Source organism: Aricia agestis, chromosome 4 (genome assembly GCF_905147365.1).
Source record: "Aricia agestis chromosome 4, ilAriAges1.1, whole genome shotgun sequence".
In the NCBI taxonomy this organism is placed as follows: domain Eukaryota; kingdom Metazoa; phylum Arthropoda; class Insecta; order Lepidoptera; family Lycaenidae; genus Aricia; species Aricia agestis.
Genome location: NC_056409.1, coordinates 15,444,192 through 15,459,810, shown reverse-complemented (window position 1 = coordinate 15,459,810; position 15,619 = coordinate 15,444,192). Strand labels below are relative to the sequence as shown.

The window sequence follows — 15,619 nt, the reverse complement described above, 5'->3', positions numbered from 1 at the left end:
TTTGCGACTTAGTCATTGACGGTAATAATTCATCTTTATATTTAATATAATTTATTTATAACTTTCAACAAATACTAGTAACCAGTTCGACTTTACAAAAATAGTATAATATTTTAAAAAGTAACTTGTACATAATATTTGGGGACGGTTTAATTCAGTCTAAATAAGTTACAAAATACGTACGTTTTACTGAAAGTAAGTCTTAAATTAGCACAGTCAACCATAAAACTATACAAAACCTATCATTCCTCTTTAATATATTAATTAGCAAACAAGTCTGATTTATAGCTAAAATATATAATACTGTACAGTTGCAATAAAAAGTAAATTATACATTTTATTGTTTTTAACTAAAACTTATTTTGCCTTCGCATAAAAGAATGTGCTGACAAAAAGTATTACGAATTATAAATAATGTTACCTTTTCGTACACTGTAGTGTAGTTACTAATGATCTAATGTCCTAGTGCGATTGCTCCTATTACACTAACTCAATACATGAAAGCTTTAAATAAGATATTGTTAAAGTAATTTGATTTCATTTTTGTTTACTTATGAAGGGTTACAATTTAATAAAACATTTTACAATGCAGACCATCAAAATTATTATCTGTAACCATTTGTCGCATTTGTATGTTTTGCTAGTTTTATCTGGCAGTGACTTATCGACCTTATCGTTACCTAATGTGCTCTCGAAATGTGATGTTATTACACAAAATTTAAACGTGGTTATCCGCTCTTTACACTCTTGTTCGACTTGGGAGAAGCGTCGTTGTCCGAAGGCGGTTCGGATCCTTTGACGGTGAATGTGACGTAGTACTTCTTGTTCTTGTCGAGTCGCTCGGCCGGCAACGCGATGAGCTGTCGCTCTGTGCCGTGCGACACCTCTAATGTGACGTGCGCTTTTCCCGGCGGCTTCGAGTTTATCTTCGGCAGGAAGCCTTTGGACTTCGTGACCGTTCCTGCCGTGGACGGCTTCGGCATCGTGTGATGATTCCACTTATACGGAACTGTAATAGTTAATATAAAATAAAGATACACCCTGAAATGATAATCGAGACCATATAGTAATAAATGTCTGGTCTCTGTCGAGACGATAAAAATCTAAATAAAACTTACTATAAGCAGAACATGGTATTCCTGTGTATGCGTGAACGGCGTGATAGCATCGGTGCGTCTTGCTCGTACACAGACACGGGTTATCGGGGATACCACTCATTTTGTACAGCTCACTCTCACCAAAATCAAAGTCTATCGGCTTTTCAGGAAGATTGTCCAAATGTCTTTTTCCGCTTTTCTGTAGCTTTCTCAAGCTCTCGTATAAAAATTTTTCGAAACTACTGAAAGAGTAATCTGGATTACTGTACGGACCTAGGCCGACTGTGCTCAGACTGGATTTATTGTATTCGTCTATAGCTCTTTTCACAAGCACAGATTCGTTTGTCTTGCTCGATCTAATTTGTAAACGTTTCAGTTCAAGTAAATGTTGAAATATCTTCCTTTCGCAATAATATCTGTAAAAATTTTAATAGCATTTTAATTTTTTAAAACGTACTTATATCAAGAATAAGATTGAATCAAATATAAAATAGTATGTGTTATTTAGTAAACAAGTAACTACTCATACCTTCTCATATTAGTTTGAATTCTTTGAGTGACAGATCGCATATCGACAGCATTTTTATCACCCGGCTTTCGGACGGGTATTTTGCTATCAGATCTTCCCGACAGTCTTGCGCTTCGCCTTTGTTGGTAATACGCGTTAAGCCTCGGACTCATTATAAGTCGTTGAGCAGGTCTAGGACTGGGTTCAAAGCCTGAATCGATGACTGCACTGGATTCGTAACCTCTTTCTGAGTTTTCACTTTTTGACCTTATAGTTAGCCTGCTTTTTGTTCTTCCTTTCTTGCGAAAACGCTTACGTCGACCGTTCACAGCAGAATTACTGTAATATATTTCGTTATCGCTAACACTTGGGACTCTTCCCAGTGACGAGTCTTTTTGCAGTTTCTTTTCAAAGATTCTATCTTCTAAAGAAAATTCATCTTCCATTTTACTAGATTTTTTTAATATTCCAACTCCTGTATCTACAGCTCCAATGGTATCTGAAAGAACTTTATAACTTTCGGTTTCGTAAATACTACTCTTTCTACTGCTTGTTTGACTATCTCTCGCTGTTTTTTGCGATCTTTTCGTGGACTCTACTTGCCCATGATCATATTCTTTAACCCTGGTCATATTTTCTTGTTCGATATCATCAAAAGGTTCATTACTATCTAGTACCGAAATTATACCTTTATCTGATTTATTTACAACGCTAGCAGTGCTCTTTTTATCTGTTTGATCATTTGATGCTTCTTTTTCATTTTCACTACCGATTTCTTTAACTCGTTCACCCATCAGGTGATCTGACTTATTTTCAGAATTTTTAATTTGAAATATTTTATCCTCATTTGAGAATGAAACAGATGGGGAGCTTTTATATTGTGTATCTAAATTTTCTTTTTCTAAAAGGCTTGGCGTTTTATCTAGTTCCTGACTTGAAGACGGCATTTCTTTAACGTTTTCTATAGAATCAGGACCGGATAATACTTGAAATGATCGGTTTTTTTCTCTGGCATCAAGAGTTTCTTTTCCATCATTGTCTAATGCTTCATTATTAGCATCAGCAATATTTTTTTCTTCACTTTCATCTTTTGCTTCAGACTCGATTTCTTTTTTTGTGTCATCATCCTTTTCAGAATTTTCTTTACTACCTTGTGCTTCTAATGTATTATTTTCTTTGAGAACTTCTGGTTCTACCATTTCCTTAGACTCGGCATTGCTTTTAGCAGAATCGAAGCTTATTTTTTTATCAATAATCTTAATATCTTCACTCTGCAACTTGACATCATTTTCCATACCATTTGTTTCTTTTTCATTTTTGTTTTCACTTAAGTCTTTGTGAGTGACTGATAAATTAACTGTTTCTATTGACACATTATTAAAGGGGTCTAGTTTAACGTTAAGTTCTGAGTTACCGTGTTGACTTGATTCCCGTTCCATATGAATCTCTGCTTCAGTAACAACCATATTTGTTTTAACAGATAACGTATCGGTTTCCGTTTCACTTTGAGTTTTACTTTTCAATAACTTATTTTTATCTTCAGAAGCCTCCTGTGAAACGTTTGGAGAAATGTTCCCGTCTTCTTTAACATTCATTTTAGACTCCATCAGATTTGGAGATTCTAATTCTTTATACTTTACAATATTTACAGTCTGCTTTAAGTCATCATTTTCTATATGTATTGAAGTCTTTTTACCTTTGCGTTTTGTGTTTTTCCTTTCATTTGAATCTAAACTACTGTCCGAACTTAAACTGGATCTTCTTTTATGTTTTCGATATCGCCTTCTTTTTGTTTCCTTATTGCTACTGGTTTCAGAACTAGTTTCCGTAGATGAATATCGTCGTTGACGATATTTAGAACTGGATCGTTTTTTCCTCGAAGGTTCACTTCTAGACCTACTTTTGCTTTTAGATGTACTTCTCCTATGTTTATGTTTCGATCGTACAGCACACCTTTCAATTTCGCTATCGTGTCCATCGCTTAAACTTTTTTGTTTTCTTGAAAATTCCTTCCTACGTTCCGAATATTTTTTATTACTTCTACGTCTCCTGATTTCAGCATTTGATGAAGTACTATTTGAATCGGAGTCACTATGTAGGTGACTTAAAATTTTCTTATCTTGATTAGGACTGGAAAGTTCAACTACCTCACGCTTTTCTATTCTGATTCGATCTCGGACGTCAATTTTTGTGCTAGTTACTTTTCGTGTGGGCAAACCAGTTATTGGTGCACCGTCAATAACAATGTGTGCGTTTGTTAATTTTGTGGCAGGCAGCCCACCGTGCATTTGTAAATATTTAGCAGTTGATCTATGACCTCTGCAAGTAGCACAATCTAATGGCGTCAATGTTTCATTTTTTGAAGATCTCGCTACTGGGTTCACTTCTGCACCACGATCTAGCAATAAACGACAAAGGTCTGCATTATCAGTTGCTGCAGCAATATGTAGAGGAGTACGTCCTTCATGATTTGTCGCATTAACTTGAGACGGTCGACCGTCTAATAGCCATTTTACTAACTCTCTTCTACCCGATGCTACTGCTTCATGTAGAGGCAAATCACCTTTTGAATTTCTTAGCCACAAATTAGCACCGTTTGCACCTAAAATAAAAATAGTTAAGCGATTATTATGTTTGTAAATTTGAGTTTATAGCACATTATTAGATTCTGCTTTGGCACGGACCTAAGATTCGTACAGTTTCTATTTGGCCCTTGGCAGCTGCCGTGTGGGCTGGGCTCCGCCCTCTTCTATCTTGTCTATGAGCGTCAGCGCCATGTTCTAGAAGGGCCGAAGTAGCATCAGCATGGCCCAGCGCCGCCGCATAGTGTAGCGGAGTACAGCCGTGCGTGTCGGCGACGTCCACCCGTGCCCCACATAACCCGACCAGCGTCTCCAAAGCCTCCGTGTGGCCCCTCGCCGCCGCACAATGTAAAGCCGTCAAACCGTCTCTGTTTATATAAAGAATATTTTGTTATTTTTACCAATCCATCCCAAAAATTAAATAAATCACTATTATCATATCATAATAATATAATATAATATGTCATACACCATAAGAAAAAATGGTTCATAGGCAAATAGTGAATCTACTTTAATTTGAAGACAGGACCCGATCATTTAGCCGCTCCGGGCAAAGATCATTTTCGCCGCCCTTTGCATACAGGAAACATATAGTTGTTGGGGGAAAATAGGAGGAATATTTAAGTAAAATACTCAAATATTTCCACTACCCAACTTATGGTAGGTTAGCTGGTAAAATTCTCAAACTTAAGTGGTGGATGGCTAGGTTTAGTATCTTCCGGAATAAATCAATTTTGCCGCCCCTCATTTATGCCGCTCAGGGCAAATGCCCGGCTCGCCCCCCCTTAGATCGGGCCCTGTTTGTGGTGCTATGAAAAGTCGACGTTAGTCATAATTTGTCAGCTGGGCTTGTCATAGTCCGGTTAAATTATGTAGATCTGCCATCTGTCTATTAATCGATTCCTTGGTAAGTACATAACATTAAATAATTATACACTTTCCTTGCACTTATTCCACTTTATTTTAATATATTTATTACAAAATTGTTAAATACACGACCGGTTTCGAAAAAATCATCATCAGGTGTACTGCAGGTAATTTTAAATTTAAAAAAAAATTGTAAACAAAACATAACCCATGTTTTGTTGAAATTTTTAAAAAAGCATCCTACCGAAGTTTTTCATAATGAAGTCAAAGAAGTAGTTCGCTCCACCGACAGTGTGCTTAAAAAGATACCGATAGAAACAATTTTACCTATGAACTCCCTGCCACCGAGACTTTATGGATTCTACAAACTACACAAGCAGGGAGAGCCAATAAGACCAGTAGTTTCATATGTCACAGCACCAGCTTATAACTTGGCTAAAAAAAGCTAATATAATTTTCAAACAATTGACAAAATTTCAACCAAAACATACGTACGATATATGATCATCCACGTCACAATTGGATGCACAGGAAGTTATAGATTTAAAGGCTATTTTTAAGGTTTGCCTAGAACAAAATTATTTTATATACAATAATAAGATTTATAAACAAATAGATGGACTAGCGATGGGCAGCCCTTTGTCTCCTCTATGCGCAGACATTTACATGGACAATCTGGAAACAAAAATTCTGGAATCCTCATATAAAGACAATATTGTATATTGGTACAGATATGTGGATGACATCATTTGCACATGGAAAGGTGATCACTCGCTGTTAAATCAGTTTTTCAGGGATATTAATACTTACAGCAACAAAATACAAATGACGATAGAAATAGGAAACAACACATTGAATTTTCTGGATTAACGATACATATAGAGCGTGGCCGACATAAATTTAATATCTTTAGGAAACCTACGTACAGCGACAACATCTTCCACGCAAACTCATGCCATCCACATCAGCATAAGCATGCTACATTCCATGCTTTTATACACCGGCTGCTGAAGGTACCTCTGGATACAAAAGATTTCAGAGTGGAGCTAAATACCATAAAGCACATTGCTGAAAATAACGGCTACAAAAGAGGATTGATCGACAGAATGTTAAAGAGAGCTAAGAAAAGAATGATAGAAAAAATGCTGTATAACCATAGAGAAAAAACAGTAAAAACATGGGTAAAAATTCCTTACATTGGTCCATTATCCTACAGATTTCAGAGAATTCTGCAAAACAAAGATACAAAGGTAGCGTTTTACACCACAGGTTCCCTTAAGAATTTATTGTGTAACAATAAAGACAAATATAATATCACGGACAGCAGTGGTATATACAAACTTACCTGCGATATATGTAGTGGAGTATATATAGGCCAAACAGGTAGAAAAAAAACAATCAAATCAAATCAAAAAGAATCAAAGAACATCTAACAGCGTGGAAGAAGAAAACGGATAGATCCACATTTGCCGAACACTTAAATACCAATAGACATCACTTCGAACCCGATAAAAACATCGAATAACTACATGTATTGCCGAAAAGCAGGAAGATGGATGCATTAGAAGCACTGGAAATAAACAGACACAAGAAATATGGGAACCTTATAAACGATCAGACATGCCTCTCAAATTCGGTATTATTACAGGACATATAAAATTTATTTTAGGACATTATTTTACTTTTGACATTAATTAATTTAGTAATTAGAGATTTTATAAACTGACATTGGCATTACTTTGACATGTTTTTATCAATTTATTATTTTGTGACATTATTGACTTATTTAAGATTGACGCATTTTATGAATTTTTATTATTATTATATTATTAATTATGGTTACAGGACATTTAATTGATTTGCTGATATATTTAATGTAATTATTGTTTTTAGTTTATCAATTTTATAGATTCCAATACATTTAAAATTTAATTTGTGATTTTTGGTAGAAAATAGTAGAAAAATTTTGTGATGCTGACAACCCATGTTTTGTTTATAAATTTTTTTTAAAATTTAAAATTACCTGCAGTACACCTGATGATGATTTTTTCGAAACCGGTCGTGTATTTAACAATTTTGTAATAAATATAATAAAATAAAGTGGAATAAGTGTAAGGAAAGTGTATAATTATTTAATTGAAGATGAATTTCCACCAAGAAGTGACAGTACATTCAATATCATAAGTACATAACATACCTGTCAGCATCTTCAACGTTGGCTCCGGTCTGGTGCAGCGCGAGCACGGCGGCGGCCGAGCCGGCTGAGGCGGCCCACAGCAGCGGCGTGCGTCCGTCCGCGTCGCGCACGTCCACGCGCGCGCGACCCTCCTTCACCAGCGCGCGCAGGACCTCCAACGCCGCCCCACGACTCTATTGGCAACCATTTACTTTATTTATTAAAATCAAATTCAAGGATTTCTGTATGCTAGGCAACAGCTGATAATGTAAGCACAATTTTAAGACCTGATGATCGGTGGCCGCTGGAGCGCCACACATTTGCGCGGCGTAATGTAGCGGGTACCCTCCGTGCTGGTCTGGAGTCGCCGACTCGGCGCCGGCGGCCAGCACAGCTCTCAGTGCTCCCACCTCACCACACACTGCACATTTTTTACACGTTATGCTCGAGTACGTTGTACAAAAGTTTAAAAATCTGAAGTCGTTAAGGAAATTTTTGCTATAAGTAACAATACGTAGAGAAAAAACACAAATGGTCAGGCGGATAATAAATCTAATAGTAGATTCCGGTTTGAGAAATCCATTAAGAAACCCAAAAATAATAAAAAGCACAACCTGTCGAGGATTGACCTATTTGATATTGAACGTTCCGAAAGTTAAACTCTTGACCTTTTAACCGTCAAAGTCCGAATACTAGATAGCGGCGATAAACGAGTTCAAGGCAGTGTATTCATGAATCATGAGTCATGACTCATGTAATACATTATGCATATGGAATACATGCCTGCCCAGGTATACTCCTAGCCGCTCAATATTAACCCGTAACCCTCGCATTTAGCTATAACATCCACTCTTTCCAAATTATCATTATGATGGATACCATGTTATGATTATATTATTATTAATATCAGTTAATACAATAGTTAAAGAGGCAGTCCATTTTAAGCTGGATATGGAGATACTTTGAGTCCCGGGAAAGGACATAGGATACTTTTTATCCCGGAAAAATGTAAGGTTCCCCGCTATAAACGAGTTTTGGCGCAACTTTTAACAATAATATTATGTAACGGTCAATAAGAAATGAGGTGCTATTAATTGCAGGCTCAAGAATTTCCTGGTCAACCACAATGTTAGGTGTTTAATTATATTGCTAGCTATAGAAGTCTTGATATCTATATATATATATATATATATATATATATATATATATATATATATATATATATATATATATATATATATATATATATATATATATATATATATATATATATATATATATATATATATATATATATAAATGGATTTTCGAAATGTGTTAGTCGCGCTAAAACTCGAAAACGGCTGGATGGATTGGGCTGATTTTCGTCTTAAAATATTCGTAGAAGTCCAGGGAAGGTTTTAAAGTGTAAATTATAATTATTAATGATTCATTGAATCATACGCACGAGCACCTACATTGAACTTGATTATTATTATAAGTTACTTGAAGACAAGTTTATAAACGCAACAACTCTAATAATATTACGTCATAAGTTATTTTACCTGATAAATGCTTTGCAACTCTACATAAACTCTAAACAATCACGTATTTAGGGTTCCGTACCCAAAGGGTAAAAACGGAACCCTATTACTAAGACTTCGTTGTCAGTCCATCTGTCTGTCTGTCTCCAGGCTGTAACTCAAGAACGGTAATAGTTAGAGAGTTGAAATTTTCACAGATTATGTATATCTGTTGCCGCTATAACAACAAATACTAAAATCAAAATAAAATTAATATTTAAGGGGGGCTCCCATACAACAAACGTGATTTTTTGGCCTTTTTTGCTCTATATCAATAATGACAACAGGTAGGTACTTGAATTTTTCTCAGAGTCCTTAATTATATTATGTGTATAATTTAATATATTTGTATAATAGTTTTAAAATAAAATAAAAAATTAAGGGGGGCTCCTATACAAAAAATACAAATTTTGGCCTAATTTTGCTCTATAATGTTACGGAACCTTTCGTGCGCGAGTCCAACTCGCACTTGGCCGATTTTATTTAATATTAAATATTATATTATATTGATTACACCATGGTAGTCATAAATAAAATATTATGGATAACATGCGCTGTATATAAAGCTAATTGTTTTTTCTTGTTCGTTTTTAATCGATTTGTTTCGGTATCTTTTTATAGCCGAAAAAACCTTTGACGTAGGTTATACGGGGTACCATTATATTATGCGCATCGCATGTAATAAATACGATTGTGCGGGGAAGTCCAGTATCCAATGCATAACATATTCGTGGATCTAGCGTGATCTTTTAGTTCCCTTGACACGCATGTATGTTGACGAAAAAAGGAATTTCTATTTTCGAATGATCTTAATAATGATTTGCTTACCACCAAAATATAATTATTAAATCTATAGAATTTTACGCGTGTAATATCTGGTATTGCACCCGCCGAGACGAGCCAAGCGAAGCGCAAGGGCACTACCTAACTTTTCTCGAAGTGTTTCGTCGTTTTTTTAAACAACAAACATTTAAGTTGTGAAGTAGAGTTGCTTTCCGATGTATCAGATAGTTCATAATATTCTCAGTTTAATAGTTCACGTTCTCACCAAACCATTTATTGTAAAATGTTGCCGAGACGACCACATAAGGTTTACCCTGTGAAAAAGATATGAGACCTCATGTAGAGCCAAAGCTTCTGAATCAACACGGCCTAACTCTACTGACCCTAACTAAAACAAAATTCTACATAATATTATATCAGTAAATATATATTATATTGTATGGCTCGGCTGTTTCGTTCCTAACGTTAGATCTGAAACTAAATATTTGCATCACCTCCGCGACGGTAGCGAACCGGTGAAGCCATACATATATTTACCTATCTAGAATTTGTTTGAAGTTAGGGTCAGTAGAGTTAAGCCCTGTAGATTCAGAAGCTTGGCTCTGCATGAGATCTCATATCTTTTAGACAGGGTAAACCTTATATGGTCGTCTCGGGAACATTATACAAGAAATGTTTTGGTGGAATTACATTATAGAATCGGCTTTGAGCATTACATTACAATACCACCTTCGGGCTGGACCCTGATCGACGAGCTTTCGCGTGTAATATCACGAAATTAAAGGGGAAAAAATCTACTTACAAAATTTTAAATTTACTTAACTACTAAGATAATATTTTATCGTAAATAATTTTGACGTAGACCTATCCTATTGAGCTCGTCGATGTAATAGCGCCGAGACCGAGTAATAATAACGTTCTGTGTTAGGATGACTTACGCCAAAGGCACTATTATTAGGGTTCCGTAGTCAACAAGACACCCTTATAGTTTCGGTCTGTCCGTCTGTCCGTCCGTCTGTCGTAAGTACCTACCTCCCCTACACATCAATGCGGGGGTGATTTTTTTTCGCGTCTACCCCACCGTGTGGTGTGTTGTTGGATAGGTATTTAAAAATATTATGAGTATTCGTAGATCATTTTCCGATTTAGGGATCCATTTGTGAAATATTAAGTTTTAAAGTGGAAAAAATCATTTAGAGTCTAGTGTCCCCCCCTCCATCTACCAGCTAAACGGTTGCTTCTGAAAATGTGAAAAATTTACGGAAGAATGAAATATGCTGAATTTAAAAGAAAAACTATCACAGCTAAGAAGGTTTCATAAGTTATTGTGTAATTATAGTCGATCAACTACAAAAAATGTATTCGTAGAAGTACAAAGGAACTTTTCGTTTAAATTCCTTTGAACGTAACTGAGATGATGTTGTTAGTACTCAGTAGTGTAAAAGTTAAAACACGTTATAAATGTGCATTCATTGACCATACAATAATTATCAAAAACTAGCGGTACTACGGAATCCTACAATGCGCGTGGCACGACACGCACTTGGCCGGTTTCTATAGTTAAGTATACCCGTTGAAAAGGGTATTGTTTTTGGGGTGGAGTTTCTAGTGGTTTGGTTTGGTGCTTTGGTTGTTCTGATGGTTTAGTTTATGGTTAACTCACGCGTGGTTGGTAGATTTAAAAGATGCAAAACTGGTTAAATTATTTATTCACTATTTACTACACGGGTTTCACTGGTCAATTATATTATGGTTTAATTATGGTAAATGGTAATGGTTACGAGCTGTCAAGGCTGCGACTCCGACGGGCGGACCGATTGGTTGACAACTCGGCAACTACTCGACAACTGCGCTCGCAATGTGCGAAAGCGATTATTATAATGTAAAAATGCTGATCTGTTCGATGTTACCTCGAACATACTCCCGCGCCTGAGATGAAAGGAAAGTAAACGTTAAAGCTTAGACAACTCGTAAACGATAATCTTACATTATAAGCAGCTACATAGCAAGGTTACTGCGAAACGAGAAAAATTAAACAAAAGTTAAAAGAATAATAAAAAATAATAAATTGTAAAAAATATTAGAAATGGTAAAAAATATTAAAAAAATGGTAAAATAATAGAAGTATATATGTAATTTAAAACTAAAACAATGCACAAAGATTATGCAAAAAAGCCTAATGATAAAAACAATAAAAGTTTGAGCATTAATATTATGCACAATGAAGGAAAAATCTGAACTAAAGAGTCCTCAAAACTAACTCGCTTTTTACGAATTGGTGACGTTTGCACGTCCCTTTTGCCCACACTAGCACTTGGACACCGTCTAGCAAAATGCTGTAATCGCACTCCGACACTAGTATCACTTTCATAAGATTTTAAATCATCAACATTAAGTTGACGGAACACTTCACTGTACACTGGGCCTGGTGACGTAATTAACTTTAATAAATAAATCGAGGAGAAATTACTACATAAAAATTAGAGCCCTTGAATTCTGAGACGTGACCAGTTTTTATTTAAAATTTGTGTGATCCGTCACAATTAATTATTAAAATCATAAATATAAATGTTTATTTTCGTTATGTGTTTTCGAGAAGGAACTACGTGAAATGAGAGTGAACCGTCTGATATCACCTCTGAAATAAATACAAGAGTTTTTATTTAAGAGTTGTATGACCGGTCACAATAATAATTAATTAATTACTAAATTAAAGAAAACTGAAAATTTTATTTAAAAAAACTATTTCTTACTCGGTATTTGAAATATTAATATTTTAATCACGAAATGTCAGGGTCATAATATGGGTATTAGGAAGGTCAAGTGTGAGTGCCGACTTGTAAGTCGCTTGCTAATTCAAACGCGATGCGTGTTGAAAATTACTAATAATAATAGTGGTACTTATAATGTACTCTAGGATTTCATAAAGTAGCCAAAATAACATCATAATTTTATAATAAACTACCGATATTTATCGCTGGTAACATCCATTAGGCTATCAAAATCACCCCACAAAACGCAATTACCAATATAATAACTGTCCATTAGGTATACTTACAAAGCCGCTGTCCTTCACTGGAATAACATTTTCTTTTTTACTTTTTAGGGTGCCATACCCAAAGGGTAAAAATGGGACCCTATTACTGAGACTTCGATGTCTGTCCGTCTGTCCGTCTATCTGTCTGTCTGTCTCCAGCCTGTAACTCAATAACCGCTATAGCTACACTTCTCAAATTTTTACAGATTATGTATTTTTGTTGCCGCTATAACAACAAATACTAAAAACAAAATAAAACTAATATTTAAGGATATAATAATATCCTTAAATAATATTTAATCCTTAAATATTAATTTTTATTTTGTTTTGAATCCCATTGTCCCATACAATAAACGCGATTTTTTGGCCTTTTCTGCTCGACAACAGCTAGGCACTTGAAATTTTGACAAAGTCCTTAGTTATAATTTAAAATTAAGTATGTCTTTCGTAATAATTAATAACAATATTTAAATAAAATAAAAATTTAAGGGCCTTACAAAAACACAATTTTTGGCCAATTTTTTGTGCCAAGAAAACAGTGTTTACCCGTGGCCCAGTGAACGACTGTATGCTGCTCGTCGTCCTGTGCGTTAACGTCGGCGCCGGCGGCGAGCAGCGCCTGCACGAGCGGCACGTTGCCGTGCACCACCGCCAGGTGCAGCGGCGTCAGGCCGTCGGCGTCGCGCGCGTCCGCCAGCGCCGGCGCCGCCATCAGCACGCGGTCCGCGCACGCCGCGCGCGCCGCCCCGCTTGCGCCCGCTCCGCTCGACGCGCAGTAGTGTAGCGCGCTCCGCAGACCTCTATCCCGGACGCGTACAGAAGAAGGCTGCGAATCAGTGAACATAGGGAGAAATTGATACATTGGTAATGCTGGACCTACGTTATTTGATCGGGCATTGTCATGTCAGCCGAAAAAAAAGCTTATTACAACCCGACCAAATTACGCTCGTCCACCATCTGCCTAATAAATCAACTTCTCCGATGGTACAATGTTACAAAACGTTGGACGTGTTGAAGTTTTCCCTTCCTACTATTCTGTCTTTATGTTGTTGAATGTACAAATCAATTTGCACGTCGAATCGGTCGAAACTTAATTTACTCGTTTGTCGGATGAATGAACATCGTCGACCGCTAAACGATAGGTCGGTTGAGGGACTCGAGGCTCGTGTCATTACTCACTTGCCTCGTATAATCGCCAGGTAATGTGAGAACGGTTCCGTCGAAGTAACACGGCGCCGATTCCACCTATTGATTGACTTCTATTGTGTACCGTGTATCGGGTGCACCCCACACCTCCACCCGCTCGCGTTGCATTTCCATAAACATTTTTCACTTTCATCGTAGTCATCGATCAATGGTTTTATTAACATTTCATGATTATAGAAGATGTTTTTAAAAATTAAGCAAAGTAGTCATAACTTGATTGTAATAAGTAACAAGTTTAGGTAAGAGGATACTCAGGTCCCAACCCAATAAAAAAGTTTCCAATGACGTCAAAGATCGGACCCAATAAAGCAACCCGACGTCCACCCAAATAAATTAATGCATATCTACATACTTATGGGTTTCCGGGCTTTCCGAATTCGACGCCAGGCGAAAATACCAGACGTAATAACTAATGACACATTTTTAACGACAGGTAATGGTAGGGTCGGGGGTATATTATATTTAAACTATTGAGCTCTTTTTTTTCTCTTGCCGGTTGTCACCTCTGCATACTATACCAAATATCCATTAACCAAGCTTGCATGAGCTTCAAAGTTTAAATTAGTCATTAGTGTATAAATTTATTAGAGTCATTGAATTAAAATTTTGAATCTTAATTTAGTTTAACAAATATGTAGAGACTCAAGGCATTAGCCGATGCGCTAGACCACTAACCAGTGATTTACATCGACCCCAGTTATGGGGACTACCAATAGTACCAATGTAGTCTCAAGTCAATCATTAACACTTAGTACACCACATTTTCGGGGATGGCATTCAATTTTTCTTTAGATGCCACAGTCCCTTGACCCACATCGGCAGTATAATACATCGACTCCGAAATGGTTTCATTCTGTTTACAGACAAATGGATGGCGGATGGCGAAGCTCGTTCGCGGCACGACGTATAATCGCGTGCCTCGCTTAGTACCAAAAAACAAAACCTCTATATTATTTTTACTGTGCCTCACTAGAAATGTTGTTCTTTATTACTGTAGTGCACCAAGGTGAGCAAAATCTTTCAATTTAACAATTAAAGTTTCTTCGAAGCGCTTTGCGTCTGAAACTTCATCGAATTTATGTAATCCTCTTGTTTAGGAATTAAATTCGCAACAATTTTTCAAGATTTTAGCTCACAACATTGTGGCAAGAATTTACTTTTCTTATTAGTACCTATGAACATTATGAATCTTTAAAAATTCGATATCGAATTAATATTAAAAATTTTGCCTTGGTACTTCCTTTCCTAAGTTCCGAAATCCTACTTAAGTGGGTGAAAATACCAAAAAATGGGAGGAAAGATATCTAAGGTCTGAAAAGGATTAAAGAGCTTAGAGAAGCATTGAAGCCAGAGAATTCTACCTGTGGTTCTACCTACCACAATCCACGGTATCTATAAACATTTGCTCATATAAAATACATTCAATCTGCAAAAACAAATCATATCAACATACATTCGACCGAAGTCTGCGAAAGCAAAGTGTTCCCGTATTGCGGCACTTACGTCGGCGTTGAGTATTTCGACGACAGTGTTGTAGTCGGCCTGCTGGCAGGCGTACATGAGCGGCGTGCAGCCCTGCGCCAGCGGGACGTTCACATCGCCCTTCTTGCCGATGTTTCTCTCGCGCTTTATCTTTGCGCTCTTGTCGAGGAGATCGTCGGTGCGATTCTTTTTGGACTTCTTTAGTATGCTCGGGATGGGCTCGCCCCGGCCGCTCTCCCCGCGTCTTTCCATGCCAGCTCGCGGTGGCGGCGGTGGCGGAGGTGGCGGGTGTCGCGGCGGCCACGTGCGGCGTCAGCGG

At 36.8% G+C, this 15,619-nt stretch overlaps 1 protein-coding gene across 1 annotated transcript; it reads right to left on the bottom strand.

The window, feature by feature from the left end:
- Window positions 1-370: 370 nt before the first annotated feature.
- On the bottom strand, window positions 371-15,567 carry LOC121725969 (ankycorbin). Its single transcript, XM_042113172.1, has 8 exons — window positions 15,322-15,567; window positions 13,159-13,438; window positions 7,518-7,651; window positions 7,252-7,424; window positions 4,290-4,555; window positions 1,627-4,207; window positions 1,119-1,513; window positions 371-1,009 (listed from the first exon to the last, which is right to left on the bottom strand). Exons 1-8 carry the CDS (start codon window positions 15,550-15,552, stop codon window positions 729-731), a joined length of 4,341 nt encoding a protein of 1,446 aa, XP_041969106.1. The 5' UTR covers window positions 15,553-15,567; the 3' UTR covers window positions 371-728.
- Between the last annotated feature and the right edge of the window lie 52 nt (window positions 15,568-15,619).